The sequence below is a fragment of the Rhinopithecus roxellana genome, chromosome 22, assembly GCF_007565055.1.
Source record: "Rhinopithecus roxellana isolate Shanxi Qingling chromosome 22, ASM756505v1, whole genome shotgun sequence".
Lineage (NCBI taxonomy): Eukaryota > Metazoa > Chordata > Mammalia > Primates > Cercopithecidae > Rhinopithecus > Rhinopithecus roxellana.
Genome location: NC_044570.1, coordinates 6,651,614 through 6,675,390, shown reverse-complemented (window position 1 = coordinate 6,675,390; position 23,777 = coordinate 6,651,614). Strand labels below are relative to the sequence as shown.

Sequence of the window (23,777 nt, the reverse complement as noted above, 5' to 3'; positions counted from 1 at the left end):
GTGACCCACACCCCTGCCTGCCAGAGAACAACCCCTTTTGACTGTAATTTTCCTTTATCTACCCAAATCCTGTAAAACGGCCCCACCCCATCTCCCTTCGATGACTCTCTTTTTTTTTTTTCTTTTTGAGACGGAGTCTCACTCAGTCGCCCAGGCTGGAGTACAGTGGCGCGATCTCAGCTCACTGCAAGCTCCGCCTCCTGGGTTGACACCATTCTCCTGCCTCAGCCTCCCGAGTAGCCGGGACTACAGGCACCCGCCACCTCGCCCGGCTAGTTTTTTTGTATTTGTTAGTAGAGACGGGGTTTCACCGTGTTAGCCAGGATGGTCTCGATCTCTTGACCTCGTGATCCGCCCGTCTCGGCCTCCCAAAGTGCTGGGATGACAGGCTTGAGCCACCGCGCCCGGCCCGATGACTCTCTTTTTCAGACTCAGTCCGCCTGCACCCAGGTGGTTAAAAAGCTTTATTGCTCACACACACACACACACATACACACACACAGCACTCCCTGGGATCCAGCCTGGGGCACAGCGGGCCTCCCGAAATGACCCACCCGGGAACCAGCACATTGCACTGGTCCACATCACAGTTCCAGGATGTCAGAGTAGATTCAGTGCGTGTGTGCATTGGTTGGGGCTGTTGAAATGAATTCCTAGAAACTGGGAACTGAACACAAGTTTATCCTCCTCCAATCCTAGAGACCAGAAATTTGAGGTCCAGGTGTCTCAGGGCCACTCTCCCTGGAAAGCTCTAGGGGAGGATCCTTCCTGCCTCTCCCAGCTCCTGGGGGCTCCAGGCGTCCCTGGGCTTGTGGCCGCATCACTCCAGTCTCTGCCTCCGTCTCCACGTGGCCTCCTCCTCGGTGTCAGTGTCTCCTCTTCCGTCTCTCACAGGGACACTGGATGGGGCCCATTGTAAATGCAGGATGGCCCCGCCTTACTTCGTTACATTTGTAAAGAGCCGATTTTCAAACATGGTCCCATATGCTGATGTTCCGGGTGGACACGGGTTTTGGGAAGGATTGAATTCATTGCTGAGCCATCTCTGTTTTCCTTCCATGGTGATGATGGCAGGAGAGAGGCGCCAACAGAGGGCCTCTGAACAGCAAGCAGCTTTGGCCTCCATCGGTGTCCCCAGTGCACAGAAAGGGAGGGGCTGGGCATCCGAGGCCACCCACTATGGAGATGCAGAGACCCTGGGCAGATGGCCGGCTCTCCCATTCCCGCCTCCAGAATGGTCTTTCTCATCCAAGAGAGCCAGGAATCCAATTCCCTGTGCTGTTCGGAGGCCCGTGGGGAGACAGAGCTCTTCTTTACCCTAAACCAGCTCAGGTATTGGGGCTGGTGCAGGCACGTCCCGTGCAGAAGAAAAAAGACAAACACACAGCCTGCTCACCACCCACACAGCATGGAGGGGGCCCAGCGACCGACACCCCTGCAGGTTCCTGGGGTCCACACCTGCGTCCGGTGCTTGATCTCCAAACGGTCTGACGGGTCAGGCCAGTTGCCTGCTCCCCGGACTCCAGATGGACTCGCCAGGGGGGGAAAAGGACGCAGACAATGGGCAGAAGGCGGGGAACTCCGGAATCAAGCTGCACCCTTGGGTTGGGATGGGCTCCATCTCATGGAGCCTCCTTTGCACACCTGGGCCTCCGAGGTCCTCGTCCTGAGTCAGGGAGGCCTGATGGTGTTCCAGGGATCTGATGGGACCTCCTTTCCTATCAGGGATTCACAGAAGCAGAATAGGGGTGGGGGCGCCCTCCAAGCCAGGTCGGAACAACCGTGCCAAAAATCACCGTGGTCAGCTCCAGGGTCGGGGGGTGGGATGGGGCAGGGAGGGGACGTGGGGAACACGGGAGTAGTTGACTTGCAGGAACCTCAGGTGCTCCCGGAGTCATCAGAGATGAATTAATACATCTGTCCTTGTTCCTCTGAAGGAAGAATTCCAACCACAGCCACCACAGTGGCCCTGAGTGAAATCAACAGCAATTTCGGTGTGCACCGCGCTAGGGAGACCAGCACCTCTGGGGGAGAATAGAGAAGGCCAGAACCACAGCTAAGGGACGATGTCAGCAAGGAGAGGAGCTGGGAATGGGGCTGGCAGGTCGCCCAGGGAGGATATCCAGAAATCCAGTGGCAGAGGGAGTGGGGCTGGTTAAATGTCCATGCTCAGGGACCGACAGGTATGAGGAGTGTCTAAGGAGCTCGGGGGTGGACACCCCGGCTCTACTAAAAAAAAATACAAAAATCAGCCGGGCATGGTGGCACACGCTGTCTCGTGCATGGCACAGAGAGGCAGAGGCCCCCTCTGCAGCGTAACAGAGCGCCTTGTGCCCCGCTGGGCTTTGCTGATTTCTCCACCCTCAGTGAAACCTGGAGACCCTCACGGGTGCCTCTGCAGTGCCTGGGAGAAACGCAGCTGTTCTCCCTGAACCTCTGGCACGGTGGCCTCTCCATGCGCCCTTGGCTCTCCAAGCTGCACCCCGGGGAACTCAGAACTCACTCTCCTGCCTCATGAGGCCGGGCCTGGGGGCTCCCTCCAGCCCTTCGGGGTGCGCACCGGCCTCGGAGCGCACGGACGTGGTCCTGGCAGAGAAGAGGCTCTCGCGGCGCGTGTCCAGGGAGTCTCTGGACACCCCACGGCAGCCCAAATATTCCCGCAGGCGCAGCTGGAATTCCCGGGAGGCAAAGTAATACACAAACGGGTCCAGACAGTTGTTGAGGCAGCTGAGACACAGCGTGAGCTTGTAGACGTGGTAGTAACTCTTGCCATAGAACAGGCGACCCACGATGTGCGCCAGGAGCACGAAGTTGTTGGGGGCGAAGCAGGTGACAAAGGCCAGCAGGACCACCACGGCCAGGCCCACCGCGCGCCTCCGCTGCTCCCGGCCGTGCGCCTCCTCCGTGCGTAACAGCTTGAGGATGGTGGCCGTGTAACAGGCCACGGTGACCACGAAGGGGATGAGGAACAGCAGGATGAAGATGGTGAAGAGGAACACGGCCCACATGGCCACGCTGGGGAGCATGGTCCACTTGAGCACATCGAAGCAGGTGACGATGCCCAGGGCGTGCACCGGGTAGGTGAGGTCGGTGCGCGCCAGCGGGGACAGGGCGGCCAGGAGCAACAGCCAGGTCCCGGCACACGCGGCCACCGCGTAACGACGCCGGCGCCAGCGCTTGGAGCTGAGCGGGTACAGGACCCCCAGGAAGCGCTCCACGCTGATGCACGTCATGGTGAGGATGCTGGAGTACATGTTTGCGTAAAAGACCACGGTCACCACGTTGCACAGCAGCACCCCGAACACCCAGTGGTTCCGATTGCAATGGTAGTAGATTTGGAAAGGCAGCACGCTGGCCAGCATCAGGTCCGTGACGCTCAGGTTGATCATGAAGATGACCGACGGGGATTTGGGCCCGATGCGACGGCACAGGACCCACAGGGAGAAGAGGTTACCCGGGATGCTGACCAGCGCCACCAGCGAGTACACCACGGGCAGGGCCACCGCGATCGCCGGGTTCCGGAGCATCTGCAGCGTGGCGTTGTCCGGGCCGGTGCTGTTTGGGACCTGCATCCTGGAGGGGTCCTCGCCCGGGCTCTGCAAGGGAAGGGTGCGCGGCTCAGGGGCGCAGGTGGGGAGGTGGCTGCCCCGGGGGCTCCTGAGCGTCGCTCCTGGGGACCAAGGAGGGCGGGGAAAGGCGTTAGCAAGGCTCCCTGTCTCCTCCATGCCTCCCGCCCTTCCTCCCTCCTTCCCTCTCCTTTCTTTCCCTGCCTGCCTGCTTCCTTTCTTCACCCCCGGTCATTTTCTTCTTTCCTCTCTTCTCCCCTTTCTTCTTCCTTCCTCCTCCCTCCTCCTTTCTCTCCCTCCCTCCTACCTTCTCTTCTTCCCTCCTTCCTTCCTTCCCTTCCTTTCTTTTCTCCCCTTCCCTCCCTTCTTCCTACCCTTCCTTCCCTCACTCCTCCCTCCCTTCCTTCTCTTTCTTCCTTTCCATCCTTCCTTCCTTCTTTCCCTCTCTTCCTCCCTTTCTCCCTTCCTACCTTCCATCTTTCCTCTTTCTCCTCTTTCCTTCCTTCCCTCCCATCGTTTCTTCTCTTCCCTCCCTGCTTCCTTCATTCCTTCCTTCCCTCCCTCCCTCTTTCCTCCTTTCCCTCCTCCCTTCCTTCCCTCCTTCCTTCCCTCCCTCCTTCCTCCCTTTCTCCCTTCCTTCCTACCTTCCTTTTTTCTCCTCTCTCCTTCCTTCCCTCCCTCCTTTCTTTCCTCCTTCCCTCCCATCCTTCCTTCTCTTCCCTCCCTCCTTCATTCCTTCTTTCCCCCCTCACTCTCTTCTCCCTCCCTCCCTCCCTTCCTTCCTTCCTTCCTTCCCTCCCCTCCCTCCCTCCCTCCCCTCCTTCCTTGGATCAGGGAGGTCATTGGAGACCTTGGTCCATGTCACAGGCTGAGACTCTTAGCAGATCCAGAGCGGGGTCTGTGGTGACCTTGGGCAGGTTGAACGCATTGTTGTACAGACCTCACGCCTCCCTCACCGTCCCCCATGGATGGAAACCACAAAGGGACCGTCGGCCCCTGGGTGTTAATCGTTTCATTTCAGGGACATTCCTCCCACAAAGCATCTAGCGGCAGAAAACAATCCGAACGCCGGGAGACCTCCAGCGTCTTTCTAGCTTTTAACACCCATGTCAGCCCCAGGCTCCACCCTGCTCTTTCTTCCTCCAGAGGAGACCTGTGACTTCTTACCAACTGCTGCACGAACAGCTTCCTCAAACTGGTTTTCAAATGGCCCAGAGCTTTCATTTCAGTTTCAGGGAGAAGTTCCGTGGCCCGCCTGGACGTGCCCAGGTGTGAAACCTACGGTTATGCACGTGTCAGCACCGCCCCCCACGGCCAGCTGGGCACCTCCGGCCACCTATGGCTTCAGGAGAAAAAGCAGACCCTTCCTTCTTGGGGTTCCGCCTGCTGTGGCCGTGGGGGAACGTCTGGAAGGAGAGACGCTTGAGCCATGAACTGCTGATGAAAAATGTGTCTGTCAAAGGGACACTATTTTTATTTCGAGAATGTAAAGTGGACAGAACTGGAAACAGCCCTGGAATTGTTCTTTTGTTTGTTTTTGAGATGGGGTCTTGCTTTGTTGCCCAGGCTGGAGGGCAGTGGTGCAAATGTAACTCACTGCAGCCTCCAATGCCTGGCCTCAAGCAATCCTCCTGCCTCAGCCTCCTGAGTAGCTGGGTCTACAGGTGCATGCCACCATGCCCAGCTAATATTTTTATTTTTGGTAGACATGGGGTTTTGCCATGTTGCCCAGGCTGGTCTCAAACTTCTGGCATCAAGCAATCCTCCTGCCTTAGCCTCCTGAGTAGCTGGGACTACAGGTGAGAGTACCACCATGCCCAGCTAATATTTTTATTTTTGATAGACATGGGGTTTTGCTATGTTGCCCAGGCTGGGCTCAAACTCCTGGCTTCAAGCAATCCTCCTGAGTAGCTGGGACTACAGGTGCATGCCGCCATGCCCAGCTAATATTTTTATTTTTGGTAGACATGGGGTTTTGCTACGTTGCCCAGGCTGGTCTCAAACTCCTGGCTTCAAGCAATCCTCCTGCCTCGGCCTCCCAAAATGTTGGGATTACAGGCCTGAGCCACCACACCTGGGCTGGAATTTGTGGCTTTAACTCTCCAGGTAGGCAGCTGTGCCTCGCACACATTGAACCATCACGTGCTGTTGGAAGTCCTGCAATGGCGGCCTCACCCAGCCACCCTCCTGTCTGTACCTGTGTGGTCTGACCATCCAGCAAGCAGTCCCTTCGCAGCCAGATGTGTTGTAATTTCGGGTCTGTCCCCTGTGGCCACTGGACAGCCCCCAGGGAAGACAGCCAGGCAGGACTGCTGAGCAACACGGGTGATTAATCAAGAAATTACCTCTAACTGTCACCAGCTGCCCTGACACAAGAGGCACCACCGGCTTGCGGTTTGGGTCCCGCCGAGGCTGGGGCGGCAGGATGGAAATTTTACAAAATGAGTACAACGGTTGCTCTTGGCGGTGTCTGGCCTGCAGAGGTGGCTTTCCAGAAATATCTGGGCACTGAATGGTCTGAAGCAACGGACCGACCACAGGTGGGCGCTCAGGGGCTGCAAGTTGGACCCTCTTTTTCTTTTCTTTTCTTTTTTTTTTTTTTTGGCACTCTGTCACCCAGGCTGGGGTGCAGTGGCGTGATCTCGGCTCACTGCAACCTCTGCCTCTCGAGTTCAAATGATTCTCCTGCCTCAGCCTCCCAAGGAGCTGGGACTAGAGGCGCCCGCCACCCCGCCTGGCTAATTTTTGTATTTTGAGTAGAGACGGGGTTTTACCATGTTAGCGAGCCTGGTCTTGAACTCCTGACCTCAGGTGATCCAATGGCCTCGGCCTCCCAAAGTGCTGGGATGACAGGTGTGAGCCACCATGCCTGGCCAGGTTGGACCCTTTTTCTTACGCTTTGCAGGAAAATGCATACCTGTCTGGCAGCAATGCATCCAGGAACGTTTCTCGCCTGTTGAGGGTCTGTGTGTATCTCTCCCAGCCCTCTCATTTATTTCTTCTAAAAACAGCTTTACCAGCCTGGCGTGGTGGCTCACACCTATAATCCCAGCACTTTGGGAGGCTGAGGCGGGTGGATCACCTGAGGTCAGGAGGTCGAGACCATCCTGGCTAACATGGTGAAACCCCATCTCTACTAAAAAATAACACAAAAAAAAATAGCGCGGTGGCAGGTGCCTGTAGTCCCAGCTACTCCGGAGGCTGAGGCAGGAGAATCGCTTGAACCAGGGTGGGGGCCAGAGGTTGCAGTGAGCTGAGATCACACCATTGCACTCAAGCCTGGGCCACAAAAGCGAAACTCCATTTCAAAACAAAACAACACAATGCAAAACAAAAACCCTTCAGAACCCCACAACTGTCAATCCTGTTGTTTCCTGTCCTTAGCCCCTGTCAACCTCAAATCTGCTTCTGGTCTCTGTGGATTTGCCTATTCTAGACATTTTATAAGAAGAAAATTCGACAATATGTGATCTTTTGTGTCCAGCCTCTGTCCCTGAGCCTGGAGTCTTCAAAGTTCATCCACACAGGAGTCTGTGTCAGAGCTTAAGTCCTCTTAGTGGCTGCAAAATAGTCCATTGTGTGGGCATATAGACACCATGGAATACGATGCAGCCATCAAAATGGATGAGTTCATGTCCTTTGCAGGGACATGGATGCAGCTGGAAACCATCATTCTCAGCAAACTAACACAAGAACAGAAAACCAAACACTGCATGTTCTCACTCATAGGTGGGAACTGAACAATGAGATCACTTGGACACAGGAAGGGGAACATCACACACCGGGGCCTGTTGTGGGGAGCGGGGAGGGATAGCATTAGGAGATATACCTCATGTAAATGACCAGTTAATGGGTGCAGCACACCAACATGGCACATGGATACCTATGTAACAAACCTGTACATTGTGTACATGTACCCTGGAACTTAAAGTATAATAATAAAAAAAAGAAGAAATGTAAGTCCATAATGAGATATATGTGCTTTGCAATGGTAAGAGTCTATGAATTAATATAAAACATGCGTTTTTTTAATCAGAAATGGTTATTAAAATTTTATGAAAGTCCTTTTCAGCATCTATGAAAATAATCACATTTTTCTTTAGGTCTATTAATGTGGTAACATGAATATTTTAATTATCTATTCCCTCAGTTGTCAAATACCATCATTTGTATAACCAGGTCTTTTAAAAAACAGCTTTTGGGGGGCAAAATACAAATACAAATATTATTTATATAAATAAAAAAATTGTCCACTGTATGGATAGACAAATTCTGTGTATTCATCCTCTGTGGATGGACATTTTGGTTCTTTCTGATTTTTTTTTTTTTTTATTGAGACAGAGTCTTGCTCTGTTGCTCAGGCTGGAGTGCAGTGGCACGATCTCGGCTCATGGCAACCTCCGCCTCCCGGGTTCAAGCGATTCTCCTGCCTCAGCCTCCTGGGTAGCTGGGGCTACAGGAACCCGCCACCACGCCTGGCTAATTTTTTTGTAATTCTTTTTTCTTTTTGAGACAGAGTTTCCCTCATTTTGCCCAGGCTGGAGTGTAACGGTGTGATCTCAGCTCATTGCAACCTCCGCCTCCTGGGTTCAAGCGATTCTCCTGCCTCAGCCTCCTAGGTAGCTGGGGCTACAGGAACCCGCCACCACGCCTGGCTAATTTTTTTTGGAATTTTTTTTTTCTTTTTGAGACGGAGTTTCACTCTTTTTGCCCAGGCTGGAGTGCAACGGTGTGATCACAGCTCACTGCAACCTCCGCCTCCCGGGTTCAAGCAATTCTCCTGCCTCAGCCTCCCGAGTAGCTGGGGCTACAGGCTCCCGCCACCACACCCAGCTAATTTTTGTATTTTTAGTAGAGAAGGGGTTTCACCGTGTTAGCCAGGATGGTTGCGAACTGCTGACCTCAGGTGATCCACCCTCCTCGGCCTCCCAAAGTGCTGGGATTGCAGACGTGAGCCATCGTGCCCAGCCCTTTTTTTTTTTTGTAATTTTAGTAGTGATGGGGTTTCATCATGTTGGCCAGGCTGGTCTCAAACTCCTGACCTCACATGATCCGCCTACCTCAGCCTCCCAAAATGCTGGGATGACAGGTGTGAGCCACTGTGCCCGGCGTGTTCCTGATTCTTGGAGCTGCTCTGCCCTATTCCCAGCCCTGGGAACCCCTTTCTGAAGGGTTCAGATGCAGAGAGCAGGAATCCTACAGTCTTGTTCAGGGTGGACCTTACAGGATTGGGATGCCAAAGAGACAAAAAGCAACCCCTCATTGGCAGCAGGGATGGCATGCTGGTGACAGACCCTTTTTGACAGCTGCTGTCTTCTAGCTACAACAACCCCTCTTTCCTGAGTGTTGGGGGCTGTCTCCAAGTACTGAGCACACAGGGGAGCGAGAGGGCCCAGCCCTAAGGAGTCACAAGCCAGCCCCGTGCTTGTCATCTGCTCTCCTTTCTGGGTTTCTGGGGTGTTTGCACCACCCAGTTTGTGGTTCTTTTGATAGGGCGGCCTCGGGAGGCCCTAAACGCCAAAAGCAGCAAATGGCCCTTTGTTGGAGCTGTGGTGCTGGAAGACAATCAAAACGGATGCTGGCTTGAATTGCCTACTTTGATCACATAGGAGGAAGTTGTCGTGGACCACACCCTGCATGATACTCTCCTTATTATGGCCATTCCTTACTTAGAAATAGGGTCTGTGGCTATGTCATTCCTGAAGTCAAAAATGCGGTCATAATAGAGTAGTGAGAGGCCCTAACAGAATTCACTGGTGTCCTTAGGAGAAAGAGAAATTTAGGCACAGACACAGAGAGAAGGCATGGGAAGATGAAGACAGAGATGAGAGTGGGTGGATGGGTAGATGGGTGAATACATGCATGGATGGGTGGGTGGATGGATGGGTAGATGCATAGATGGGTGGATGAATGGGTACATAGGTGGGTGGATGGATGGATGAATGGATGAATGGGTGGCTGAGTGGATGAGTGCCTGGGTGGGCAGATGGATGGGTGGATGGATGGATGGATGGATGGATGGATGGATGGATGGATGGATGCATGGAGTGCATGGAAGGGTGGGTGGGTGGGAGGGTGAATGTGTGGATGAATGGTGGGTGGGTAGGTCAGTGGATGGGTGGATGGATGGATCAGTATTTAAGTGAATGGATGTGTGGGTGGATGAATTGATGGGTTGATGGGTAGGTGGATGGGAGGATGCATACATGAGTAGGTGGATGGATGGGTGGATGGATGGGTGGATAGATGGATGAGTGGGTGGATGGGTGGGTGGATGGATGATGAATGGATGGGGATGGGTAGATGGATGGGTGGGTGGATAGATGGTGGGTGGGTTTGTGAATGGATGAGTGAGTGAGTGGGTGGGTGGATGGGTGGATGGATGATTGTGAATGGATGAGTGAGTGGGTGGGTGGGTGGATGGGTGGATGGATGGATCAGTGTTTAGACAGCTGGATGTGTGGGTGGATGAATTGATGGATTGATGGGTAGATGGATGGGAAGATGTATAGATGAGTAGGTGGATGGATGGATGGGTGGATAGATGGATGACTGGGTGGATGGGTGGGTGGATGGATGATAAATGGATGGGGATGGGTAGATGGATGGGTGGGTGGATAGATGGTGGGTGGGTTTGTGAATGGATGAGTGAGTGGGTGGGTGGATGGGTGGATGGATGGTTGTGAATGGATGAGTGAGGGGGTGGGTGGATGGGTGGATGGATGGATGGATGGATCAGTATTTAGGTGAATGGATGTGTGGGTGGATGAATTGATGGGTTGATGGATAGATGGATGGGAAGATGTATAGATGAGTAGGTGGGTGGGTGGGTGGAGGGATGGGTGGATAGATGGATGAGTGGGTGGATGGGTGGGTGGATCGATGATGAATGGATGGGGATGGGTAGATGGATGGGTGGGTGGAAGGGTGGGTGAATGATGGGTGCATTTGTGAATGGATGAGTGAGTGAGTGGGTGGATGGGTGGATGGATGGATCAGTATTTAGGTGAATGGGAAGAATCCAGCTTTGGGACATCTCCCATGACCAGGTTGTTCAGGATCTTACAATGTGGTCTCAGGGTCACTGTTAGCGCACCCAGACGTGTTTGAGCAAGAGTCCTTGATATCGATTTAGAAATATAATGGGTCGGCCGGGCGCAGTGGATCACACCTGTAATCCCAGCACTTTGGGAGGCCGAGGCAGGTGGATCACTAGGTCAGGAGATCAAGACCATCCTGGCTAACACAGTGAAACCCTGTCTCTACTAAAAATACAACCACAACAACAACAACAAAAATTAGCTGGGCGTGGTGGTGGGCGCCTGTAGTCCCAGCTACTTGGGAGGCTGAGGCAGGAGAATGGCATGAACCAGGGAGGTGGAGCTGGCAGTCTGCCGAGATCGTGCCACTGCACTCCAGCCTGGGCGACAGAGCGAGACTCCACCTCAAAAAAAAAAAAAAAAAAAGAAATATAATGGGTCATGTAGATGTTTGAGAAGTAGCTGAGGGTGACTGATGCCAGGTCTAGAAGAACAAGGGTCACCTAAAAGGCTTCCCCCAGCCTCAAGAATAGTTGGAAATGTCGGAGACATCTCTGGTTGTCACAACTTAAGGAAGGATGCTACTAGGATCTGGTGGGTGGAGCCCAGGGTTGGCGCTCAGCACCCTACCGTGCACAGGAGGGCCCCACCACAGAGAACCATCCAGCCTCAAATATCTACAGTGCTGAGGGTGACAACCTGGCCTGAGCATAAGAAATTCACCATTGGCCCGGTGCGGTGGCTCACGCCTGTAATCTCAGCACTTTGGGAGGCTGAGGTGGGTGGATCACCTGAGGTCAGGAGTTTGAGACCAGCTTGGCCAACATGGTGAAGCCCCATCTCTACTAAAAATACAAAAATTAGACGGGTGTGTTGGCGGGCACCTGTAATCCTAGCTACTCAGGAGGCTGAGGCAGGAGAATTGCTTGAACCTGGGAGGCAGAGGTTACAGTGAGCTGAGATCGTGCCACTGCACTCCAGCCTGGGTGACAGAGTGAGATTCCATCTCAAAAAAAAAAAAAAAAGAAATTCGCCATCTATCTATCCATGAATCCATTTGTCTATCAATCCCCTGTCATCCATCCATCATCTATTGTCTGTCTATATCAATTATCTATCAATCAGCCAATCATCTTGCAACCAATGATCTATCATCTATCTATATCAATTGTCTATCAATCAATCATCTGTCTATCTATCAGTCTTCTATCAATTACTTATCTATCTAGCAATCATATCTATCACGTATCAATTATAAATCAATCATCTTTCTACAGATCTGTCGTCTATCCATCTATCCATATCCATTACCTACCAACCGATTATCTATTAATTACATCTACTTATCATCTGTGTATCAGTTATCTAACAATCACATATATGTGCTCATCAATCATCTATCAATTATTTATCTATGCATCAATTATCTATCCATTCAATGGTTTGCAAATGTGAATGATTTAGGTATGATAATCGGGAAGATGCTCCTGGCATCTGGTGGGTAGATTCCAGGGACACTGCTCAACGCCCCACAGTACACAGGATGGCCCCACCACGGAGGATGATCTGGCGTGAAATGTCAGCAGTGCCGAGGCTGAGAAACCTGCCCTCAAGCAACTGTGTGAAAAGAACAGTCTTCAGCCAACACACAGAGCTCAGGAGTACTTTCCAAAGAACGTCTGCAAGAGACTTTCAGGGAGAGAAAGGACCCCAGGGAGAGGGTCCTAGCAAGGAGTTGGTGTCACGGAAAGAGACAGTGGTCTCATCATGGTTAGTGACTAGCTGTGGATGAAGAATGATTCCTTAAAACGCCTGCACGTGCCCCTCATTGTCTTGCCGTCATGGACCTCCCACTCCATCATAAAGGAGGAGACCTGGTCTTCAGGAAGACATAAGGAACATGGGCTAAAACATCTCTTGGTCCCTGGGCTGGAGTGGGGTCAGACGTCAGAGCTGTGGCTAGAAGCAATGACAAAGAGAAGTTCTTGATTCCTCTGGAACCTTCCTTTGGTATCTCCTGTTTCCAATCCTACGCATTTCTCTGTATGATGGACACCAATGCTTTTAAAATGAAAATGGCACTTGCAGGGGTGTGTGTGTGTGTGTGTGTGTGTGTGTGTGTGTGTAGGCACAGCAGGGAAGCAGAAATTATGACCAACATATCTTTTGCAAACAGGGATCCCATAACCAGAGAGATTGCAGAAGGCAGACTGTAGGTAAGAGATTGCAGAGAGGTTGTAGGGTGACAGACAAGTGCTTTTGGGAGGGAGGAAGTAGGAAGAAATTGGAGGTTTTCAGTATGGGAAGCTGAAGTGACACAGGTATTATTTATTTATTTATGTATTTATTTATGAGACAGAGTCTTGCTCTGTTGCCCAGGCTGGAGTGCAGTGGTGCGATCTTGGCTCACTGCAACCTCTGCCTCCCGAGTTCAAGCGATTCTCCTGCCTCAGTCTCCTGAGTAGCTGGGATTACAGACACCTGCCACCACGCCTGGCTAATTTTTGTATTTTTAATAGAGATGGGGTTTCAACATGTTGGTCAGGCTGGTCTTGAACTCCGGACCTCATGATCCGCCCTCCTCGGCCTCCCAAAGTGCTGGTATTGCAGGTGTGAGCCACTGCGCCCGGCACAGGTTTCTTTTTATGTGACCATAGATAGCAGGCGCTGGGAAAACAGAGAGGCTAGGTGGTGGGCTCAGGGTGCAAAGACTATCATGGAATATACCAGAAGCCTCCCGCCCCCTGCTGTCTGCCTTTCCAGTGGTCCCTTCCCACTGAACTGCAACTTATCCTAACAAAACCAGGGTTCATACCACCCCTTCCAGGCATGTTCCCAAGTCCCCTCACCCACAGAAGCAGATGCAACCTCTTCTGAACTTCCAAACACCACTGAGTTTTCAACTTTGGTTTAATGTTTAGACCTTCCAATTACAGAACACATACACACCTTGTTATGAGTAAAAGAATAAAGGGAAATAGAGAGCTCTGTATTCATGTTTGTCTTCATATCTTTCCCCTCCAGTTCCCACTCCCCTTCAGAAGTAACCTCTGGGAGCTCCTTTGCTCTGGAGCCTCCTTCCAGACACAAGTGAGTTTTATTCTTCTGGTAGGACATACACCCGTCACCACCTTTGTGAATGTCTTGTGGTGTCTCTAACCATATGCTCCACAGTGAGAGGATTTGGATGGATCAATTCTGCTTCAGCCTGTGCTTACACACCCTCCTCTGTAAGTATTTTTGTGCATACCTGTGAGAACATTTTCTAGGATAGATTTCTAGGAGAAGAACGGCTGATGTGAAGGGTGTGCATATTTTAAATTGAATGCCTGTATTAGAAAGGAAGTAAGATCTAAAATCAATGATTTAAGTTTCCACCTCAAGAAACTAGAAAAAGAAGAGCAAATTAAATCTAATGGAAGAAGAAATAAATAAATCATAAATAATGGATTAGAGGATAAATCAATGAATTTGAAAACAGAAAATTCATAAAGGACAGAAATCAGTGGAATTGAAAACAGCAAGTCAATAGGCAAAAATCAACAAAACCATAGGCTTGTTCTTTGAAATAGCAATCAATGAGACTAACAAGCTTCTGGCCAGGCTAACAACAACAACAAAGAGTGAGAACACAAGTTACTAATACTGCAAATGAAAGAGGAGACATCACGACAGATCCCACGGACATTCAAAAGCTCATAAAGAAATATTAACACAATTCTGTGCCCATAAAATCGATCACCTAGATGAAAAGAACAAAAGGACACAATCTGACAACTCACACAACAGGAAATAGCCAATCTGAGTAAGCCTATATCTCTTAAAGAAATTGAATCAATAATTTAATAACCTTCCCAAACAAAAGGCTCCAGGCCCCGATGGGTTTACTGATGCATTTTCCCCAACATTGAAGGAATAAATTATATTGACTCTCTACAATTCCTTTCAGAAGACAGAAACAGAGGCAGTATCACCAAATAGTTCCCCCAGTAAATTGCACCAATAGGTGCTTGCGGCTAATAGACAAGGGCAACGCTCATTCTCATACCTTCATCAACAAGGGTGACAGCAATTTGCCTGAAGGGTGAGAGGTTTCAACTTATATTTTCATCACAGCAACAGAGGTTGACATGTTTCTTTCTTTCTTTCTTTCTTTTTTCTGGCTGAGTCAGAGTTTCCCTCTGTCACCCGGGCTGGAGTGCAGTGGCATGACCTTGGCTCAAAGAAGCTTTGCGCCTCCCGGGTTCAAGCAGTTCTCCCACCTCAGCCTCCTGAGTAGCTGGGATTACAGGTGTGCTCCACCACACTAGCTAATTCTTGTAATTATTATTATTATTATTATTATTTGAGATGGAGCCTCAATGTGTTGCCCAGGCTGGAGTGCAGTGGCGCGATCTCGGCTCACTGCAAGCTCCGCCTCCTGGGTTCACGCCATTCTTCTGCCTCGGCCTCCGAGTAGCTGGGACTACAGGCGCCCGCCACCACGCCTGACTAGTTTTTTGTATTTTTAGTAGAGATGGGGTTTCACTGTATTAGCCAGGATGGTCTCAATCTCCTGACCTTGTGATCTGCCTGCCTTGGCCTCCCAAAGTGCTGAGATTACAGGTGTAAGCCACCGTACCCGGCCAATTCTTGTATTTTTAATAGTGATGGGGTTTCACCACGTTGGTCAGGCTGGTCTCGAACTCCTGACCTCAGCTAATCTGCCCACCTCGACCTCCCAAAGTGCTGGGATGACAGGCATGAACCCCTGTGCCCAGACAGGCTGGCATGTTTCTACATTGATTGACCACGGGTGTCCTTTTTGGGACATGACTTTGTTAGACATTATCTCCTGGGCCTTTTGACTCTGTCTTGTTAATGGGATGGTCATAAATATGTGCACATCACAGGAACTGATTATATTTGTGTGATGGTCATAAATATGTGCACGTCACAGGAACTGATTATATTTGTGTGGTTTTATTTCTAGGCACTCTATGCTTAAATCTAGGTGTCTTTTAGCGAATACGCCACTGTCCTTTTTTTGGTTGTTGAGACAGTTTCACATGGTCACCCAGGCTGGAGTACAGTGGTGCCATCTCACCTGGGCTCCAATGATCCGCCCTCCTTGGCCTCTCAAAGTGTTGGGATTACAGGCATTCGCTAACAGACCTCAATATAAAACACAAAACTAGAAAACTTCTAGAAGATAGTAGAGAAGAGAATCTAATTGATCTCAGGTCTGGTGGTGATGACTTTTTAGGCACCACAACAAAGGCAGCATCTGGGAAAGAAATGATTGAAAAGTTGGACTTTGTTCATGTTAAAAATGTCTGGTCTGAGCCGGGTGCAGTGGCTCATGCCTGTAATCCCAGCACTTTGGGAGGCCAAGGCAGGCAGATCACCTTAGGTCAGGAGTTCGAGACCAGCCTGGCCAACGTGGCAAAACTCCGTCTCTACTAAAAATGTAAAAATTAGCCAGGTATGGTGGCATGTGCCTGTAGTGCCAGCTACTTGGGAGGCTGAGGCAGGAGAATCACTTGAATCCTGGAGGGAGAGGTTGCAGTGAGCCGAGATTGCAGCACTGCACTCCAGCCTGAGCAACAGAATGAGACTCTGTCTCAAAAATAATAATAATAATAATAATAATAATAATAATAATAATGCCAAAAGCGTCTGGTCTGCAAAAGACACTGAATGGAATGAGAAGTCACAGGCATGAAGAAGATATTTTCAAAACACGTACCTGGTAATCAGTGTGTGGTCAGGTGCAGCGGCTCACGCCTGTAATTCCAGCACTTGGGGAGGCCTAGGCAGGAGAAACGCTTGAGCTCAGGAGTGTGAAAGCAGCGTGGGCCACAAAGTGAGAGCTTGTCTGTCTCACGCCTGTAATCCTAGCACTTTGGGAGGCCAAGGCGGTGGATCATGAGGTCAGGAGTTGGAGACCAGTTTGGTTAACGTGGAGAAACCTTGTCTCCATTAAAAACACAAAAATGCGCTGGGCATGGTGGCGGGCGCCTGTTATCCCAGCTTCTCAGGAGGCTGAGGCAGGAGAATTGCTTGAACCGAGGAGGCAGAGGTTGCAGTGAGCTGAGATTGCACCACTGCACTCCAGCCTGGGCGACAGAGTGAGACTCCGTCATAAAAAAAAAAAAAAAAAAAAAAAAAGACGGAGCTTGTCTATACAAACAATTTAAAAATATTAGCTGGGCATGGTGGCGTACACCTGGAGTCCCAGCTACACAGGGGACTGAGACAGGAGGATCTCTTGGGGCCCAGAGGTTGAGGCTGCAGTGAACAATCATCGTACCACAGCCACCCCCGGCCCCCAGCTTGGTTGACAGAGCAAGGCCCTGGCTCAAACGAAAAAAAAAAAAAAGATGAGTTCATGTCCTTTGCAGGGACATAGATGAAGCTGGAAGCCATCCTTCTCAGAAACTAAGAGAGGAACAGAGAACCAAACACCGCATGTTCTCACTCATCAGTGGGAGTTGAACAATGAGGACACAGGGACACAGGGAGGGGAACATTGTACACTGGGGCCTGTCGGGGGGTGGGGGGCAAGAGGAGGGAGAGCGTTAGGAGAAATACCTAATGTACATGACAGGTTGACAGGTGCAGCAAACCATCATGGCACGTGTACACCTGTGCAACAAACCTGCGCGTTCTGCACATGTATCCCAGAACTTTATAGTAAAAATTTTTTAAAAAAGAACTTTTTGTAAGACAAAGAACCAGTATGCAAAATATGCCCAAAAAACTCTTCAGACTCAACCACTGGAAAACAGCCCCATTTAAACACGGGCCACCTCACCAAAGATGCTTTGCAGGTGGTAAATTCGCCTACGAAAAATCACTCCACGTCGTAACTCATCGGGGAATTGCAAATGAATACCGCCGAGACGTGCCAGGCGACGGGTCTTGAGATGACTAAGACTAAGATCTAGAGATGCCAACGGATGAGATACCGGAACTCTCATTGAAGTCTGGTCACAAGAAGAGAGTCCCTGCACGCTCTGACTTTGAGGTCACTGTGCAGCCTGCAATCAGATTTTCTTCTTTTTTTTATTTTTTCATGAGATTGAATCTTGCTCTGTGGTCCAGGCTGGAGGGCAATGGTGCAATCTTGGCTCCCTGCAACCTCCGCCTCCCGGGTTCCAGTCATTCTCCTGCCTCAGCCTCCAGAGTAGCTGACAGGCACCTGCCACCATGCCTGGCTAAGTTTTGTTATTTTTAGTAGAGACTGGGTTTCTCCATGTTGGTCAGGCTGGTCTCAAACTCCCGACCTCAGGTGATCCACCTGCCTTGACCTCCCAAAGTGCTGCGATCACAGGCGTGAGTCCCCATGCCCGGCCATGTAGTCACATTTTCTTCAAGCTTTGGGTTTAGGGGAGCCCAGCTTTGGGATTAGGAGAGTCCAGCTTTGGGTTTAGGGGAGCCCAGCTTTGGGTTTAGGAGAACTCAGCTTTGGGATTAGCAGAGTCCAGCTTTGGGTTTAGGAGAACTCAGTTTTGGGATTAGGAGAGTCCAGCTTTGGGTTTAGGGGAGCCCAGCCTCCATCCCTCGCACCCTCAAAGTTCCCCATCTTTGTAGACCCGGTGACCCCTGTTACTGTGGTAACACCTGCCTCTGAACGAACTGTGTGTTCTACTGACTTCAAAGTGAGCTGCCAACCCCAGTGAACCGGCAGCTGGCAGGCGTCGGGGGAAGAGACGACCTGCCTGCGTCCGCCTCAGATCACAAGGCAAGAATCCTCGTAGCTAAGCACAAAAATGCATAGGAAATGCTCTGAGTTCTGTCGCTCTGCGTTGATTTTCCTCTATTGCATAACCCAACAAAACAGACAGTTTGCCCAGCGAGATTTGCATGCTGTCCTCCGCGGACAGCCATGACGATTTGGAGCTGTGTTCTCTGCATAGGCAGCGGCCGCGTTTCTCTGATTTCTATATCTCATTCTCAGAGTATATAGCGGAGGGCTTCACCACGGGCCAGAGCGCGGATTCTGAGAAACACAAGTAGCCCTTTTTAAAACAAAATGAAAGTGTGTGTGTGTGTGTGTGTACGATGGCTGTTTTTTAAAATTTCCAAGTACTCTCCCGTGCACACACCTCTCTGGGTGGGGATGTCTGAACAGCAGCTGCAACATCTGCCTTGCTCTGGAAAGCAGAAAGCCACCGTACGTGGAATTAAGCTAATTAACATGAAATGCCTTTCAGTGAAAAAAAAACCAAAAATGAAAAAAAAACCCAGTGGTTGACGTGTGGGCCCTGCCGTGCTGTAAAAGAAGAATGTGCAAATAGCACGTCTTCTGAAATTTAAGCACTTCTGCCATTACCGAGCCTCAGTGGTAATGGTTTTGGGGGGTTACCGCAGAGAGGTTTGTTTAACAGATGAGAGACAGGTGAGAGGAAGGTTTGCAGGCTCGAGTTCCTAACAGCCGTTCTCTGTTTAAAGATCATTGCTCAGGGTTCATTGACGCTGACTTGCCTCATGATACTTTGTCATTAGGTGGATTCTACTCACCCTGTTTCCAGCCGTGCGCCCAGCAGAGCAGCCAAACAGAAAGACTCCAGAGATGAAACCGAGAGGCTCTCAACTATCTCGTTCCTGTCTGAAGTCAAAGCTGGGTTCCCTTAGATCCAAAGCAGGCCTTTCTTAAAACCCAAAGCTGCCCTCCCTCAGACTCAAAAAGAGGCTCAGGACCCAAAGAGGGGCTCCCTTAGATGCAAAGCTGAGCTCCCCAAAACCCAAAGCTGGGCTCCTTTAAACCCAAAGCTAAGGTCCCTTAACCACAGAGCTGGGCTCTCCTAAACCCAAAGCTGACCTCCTTTAAACCCAAAGCTGGGCTCCTTTAAACCCAAAGCTGGGCTCCTTTAAACCCAAAGCTGACCTCCTTTAAAACCAAATCTGGGCTCCTTTAAACCCAAAGCTGGGCTCCTTTAAACCCAAAGCTGACCTCCTTTAAACCCAAAGCTGGGCTCCTTTAAACCCAAAACCAAGCTCCTTTAAACCCAAAGCAGGGTTCCCCTAAACCCAAAGCTGGGCTCCTTTAAACCCAAAGCTGGGCTCCTTTAAACCCAAAGCTGAGCTCCTTTAAACCCAAAGCTGGGCTCCTTTAAACCCAAAGCTGAGCTCCTTTAAACCCAAAGCTGGGCTCCTTTAAACCCAAAGCTGACCTCCTTTAAACCCAAAGCTGGGCTCTCCTAAACCCAAAGCTGGGCTCCTTTAAACCCAGAGCTGGGCTCTCCTAAACCCAAAGCTGGGCTCCTTTGAACCCAAAGCTGGGTTCCTTTAAACCCAAAGCTGGGTTCCCCTAAACCCAAAGCTGGGCTCTCCTAAACCCAAAGCTGGGCTCCTTTAAACCCAAAGCTGGGCTCCTTTAAACCCAAAGCTGGGCTCTCCTAAACCCAAAGCTGGGCTCCTTTAAACCCAAAGCTGGGCTCTCCTAAACCCAAAGCTGGGCTCCTTTAAACCCAAAGCTGGGTTCCCCTAAACCCAAAGCTGGGCTCCTTTAAACCCAAAGCTGGGCTCCTTTAAACCCAAAGCTGACCTCCTTTAAATCCAAAGCTGGGCTCTCCTAAACCCAAAGCTGGGCTCCTTTAAACCCAAAGCTGACCTCCTTTAAATCCAAAGCTGGGCTCCTTTAAACCCAAAGCTGACCTCCTTTAAATCCAAAGCTGGGCTCCTTTAAATCCAAAGCTGGGTTCCTTTAAACCCAAAGCTGGGCTCCTTTAAACCCAAAGCTGACCTCCTTTAAATCCAAAGCTGGGCTCTCCTAAACCCAAAGCTGGGCTCCTTTAAACCCAAAGCTGACCTCCTTTAAATCCAAAGCTGGGCTCCTTTAAATCCAAAGCTGGGCTCTCCTAAACCCAAAGCTGGGCTCCTTTAAACCCAAAGCTGGGTTCCTTTAAACCCAAAGCTGGGCTCCCCTAAACCCAAAGCTAAGGTCCCTTAACCACAGAGCTGGGCTCTCCTAAATCCAAAGCTGAGCTCCTTTAAACCCAAAGCTGGGCTCCCCTAAACCCAAAGCTGGGCTCCTTTAAACCCAAAGCTGGGCTCCTTTAAACCCAAAGCTGACCTCCTTTAAATCCAAAGCTGGGCTCTCCTAAACCCAAAGCTGGGCTCCTTTAAACCCAAAGCTGGGCTCTCCTAAACCCAAAGCTGGGCTCCTTTAAACCCAAAGCTGGGCTCCTTTAAACCCAAAGCTGGGCTCCTTTAAACCCAAAGCTGAGCTCCTTTAAACCCAAAGCTGGGCTCCTTTAAACCCAAAGCTGAGCTCCTTTAAACCCAAAGCTGGGCTCCTTTAAACCCAAAGCTGACCTCCTTTAAACCCAAAGCTGGGCTCTCCTAAACCCAAAGCTGGGCTCCTTTAAACCCAGAGCTGGGCTCTCCTAAACCCAAAGCTGGGCTCCTTTGAACCCAAAGCTGGGTTCCTTTAAACCCAAAGCTGGGTTCCCCTAAACCCAAAGCTGGGCTCTCCTAAACCCAAAGCTGGGCTCCTTTAAACCCAAAGCTGGGCTCCTTTAAACCCAAAGCTGGGCTCTCCTAAACCCAAAGCTGGGCTCCTTTAAACCCAAAGCTGGGCTCTCCTAAACCCAAAGCTGGGCTCCTTTAAACCCAAAGCTGGGTTCCCCTAAACCCAAAGCTGGGCTCCTTTAAACCCAAAGCTGGGCTCCTTTAAACCCAAAGCTGACCTCCTTTAAATCCAAAGCTGGGCTCTCCTAAACCCAAAGCTGGGCTCCTTTAAACCCAAAGCTGACCTCCTTTAAATCCAAAGCTGGGCTCCTTTAAACCCAAAGCTGACCTCCTTTAAATCCAAAGCTGGGCTCCTTTAAATCCAAAGCTGGGTTCCTTTAAACCCAAAGCTGGGCTCCTTTAAACCCAAAGCTGACCTCCTTTAAATCCAAAGCTGGGCTCTCCTAAACCCAAAGCTGGGCTCCTTTAAACCCAAAGCTGACCTCCTTTAAATCCAAAGCTGGGCTCCTTTAAATCCAAAGCTGGGCTCTCCTAAACCCAAAGCTGGGCTCCTTTAAACCCAAAGCTGGGTTCCTTTAAACCCAAAGCTGGGCTCCCCTAAACCCAAAGCTAAGGTCCCTTAACCACAGAGCTGGGCTCTCCTAAATCCAAAGCTGAGCTCCTTTAAACCCAAAGCTGGGCTCCCCTAAACCCAAAGCTGGGCTCCTTTAAACCCAAAGCTGGGCTCCTTTAAACCCAAAGCTGACCTCCTTTAAATCCAAAGCTGGGCTCTCCTAAACCCAAAGCTGGGCTCCTTTAAACCCAAAGCTGGGCTCTCCTAAACCCAAAGCTGGGCTCCTTTAAACCCAAAGCTGGGCTCCTTTAAACCCAAAGCTGACCTCCTTTAAATCCAAAGCTGGGCTCTCCTAAAGCCAAAGCTGGGCTCCTTTAAACCCAAAGCTGACCTCCTTTAAATCCAAAGCTGGGCTCTCCTAAACCCAAAGCTGGGCTCCTTTAAACCAAAGCTGGGCTCCTTTAAACCCAAAGCTGGGCTCTCCTAAACCCAAAGCTGGGCTCCTTTAAACCCAAAGCTGGGTTCCTTTAAACCCAAAGCTGGGCTCCCCTAAACCCAAAGCTAAGGTCCCTTAACCACAGAGCTGGGCTCTCCTAAATCCAAAGCTGAGCTCCTTTAAACCCAAAGCTGGGCTCCCCTAAACCCAAAGCTGGGCTCCTTTAAACCCAAAGCTGACCTCCTTTAAATCCAAAGCTGGGCTCTCCTAAACCCAAAGCTGGGCTCCTTTAAACCCAAAGCTGGGATCTCCTAAACCCAAAGCTAAGGTCCCTTAACCACAGAGCTGGGCTCTCCTAAATCCAAAGCTGAGCTCCTTTAAACCCAAAGCTGACCTCCTTTAAATCCAAAGCTGGGCTCTCCTAAACCCAAAGCTGGGCTCCTTTAAACCCAAAGCTGGGATCTCCTAAACCCAAAGCTAAGGTCCCTTAACCACAGAGCTGGGCTCTCCTAAATCCAAAGCTGAGCTCCTTTAAACCCAAAGCTGGGCTCCCCTAAACCCAAAGCTGGGCTCCTTTAAACCTAAAGCTGGGCTCCCTTAAACCCAAAGCTGGAGTCTCCTAAACCCAAAGCTGGGCCCTCATAGACCTAAAGCTAGGCTCCTTTAAACCCAGGGAAGATTTTCATCTTTGAACACAAAGGAGTGTTTTTCTCTTGTTCCCTGGATCTAAACCCCCAGTGACGGGAACCCTCAGCTGTGACAAGCCTCCAGTATGTGACAAGCTCTCCCCACGGTGTGAGCCAGTTTCAGTCTCTCTCCTGTGAAAGGTGAAAGGATCCGAGGGTACCAGTGATCATCCACAGAGACTCATGTCTTTGTTCTCTGTGACCTAAGGGAGGTCCTCAGGTCAACAGGAAAGGATATTTTAAAAGATTTCAAAGCAGTACCCATCCTAGGCTACCCCACAGCACAAGAAATTCCCATTACAGGCCGGGCGCGGTGGCTCACGCCTGTCGTCCCGGCACTTTGGGAGGCTGAGGCGGGCGGATCACGAGGTCAGGGGTTCGAGACCAGCCTGGTCAACATGGTGAAACCCCCGTCTCTTCTAAAAATACAAAAAAAATTAGCCGGGCGTGGTGGCAGGTGCCTGTCATTCCAGCTACTCGGGAGGCTGAGACGGGAGAATTGCTGGAACCAGGGAGGCGGGGAGGTTGCAGTGAGCTGAGATTGCACCGCTGCACTCCAGCCTCAGCCACAGAGCAACACCCTGTTAAAAAAAAAAAAAAAAAAAAAAAAAAAAAAAAAAAAAAAGAAGCGGTAGCTGGGGCACCTTTCTGAGCAGAAACTAGAATCCTCCGTGTCCTGCTCGAGTTCTGCGTGTTTGCAGATTGACTCTGAAAATCACCTGGTGGGTTCTCAAATGGTTAACCATGTCATGCACCGATTCCCCTTCTATAGGTAAAAGCTGGAGACAAAGACAGGTGGAGAATTTGTTAAGCAAACATCTGATTCCTTAATGATGTAATAATGTCTTTTTTTTTTTTTTTTTTTTTTTTTTAGAGACAAGATTGCACTTGGTTGCTCAGGCTGGTCTCCAACTCCTAGACTCCAGAAATCCACCTGCCTCTGTTTCCAAACGTGTTGGGGTTACAGGTCGGAGCCACTGCCCCCAGCCCTTAACAACATCTTTTTTCTTCTTTTGAAGGCAGATTGTCACTGGGTCA

General features: G+C 50.5%; 1 protein-coding gene across 10 annotated transcripts in view; it reads right to left on the bottom strand.

Annotated features, from left to right (window-relative positions):
- Positions 1-312: 312 nt before the first annotated feature.
- Positions 313-23,777, bottom strand: part of P2RY8 (P2Y receptor family member 8) — a 71,375-nt gene continuing 47,910 nt past the window's right edge. For 2 of the 10 annotated variants that reach the window (XM_030926250.1, XM_030926251.1), the window contains 2 exons: positions 16,335-16,397; positions 313-3,596 (listed from right to left, as the gene is read on the bottom strand). In XM_030926250.1, coding sequence (XP_030782110.1) covers positions 2,493-3,572 — 1,080 coding nt within the window. In that variant the 5' untranslated portion in view covers positions 3,573-3,596; positions 16,335-16,397 and the 3' untranslated portion in view covers positions 313-2,492. Of the gene's footprint in view, positions 3,829-4,733; positions 5,184-16,334; positions 16,398-23,777 lie in introns of those variants that run through there. The other 8 variants (XM_030926246.1, XM_030926247.1, XM_030926252.1 and 5 more) reach the window with 5 other exon arrangements.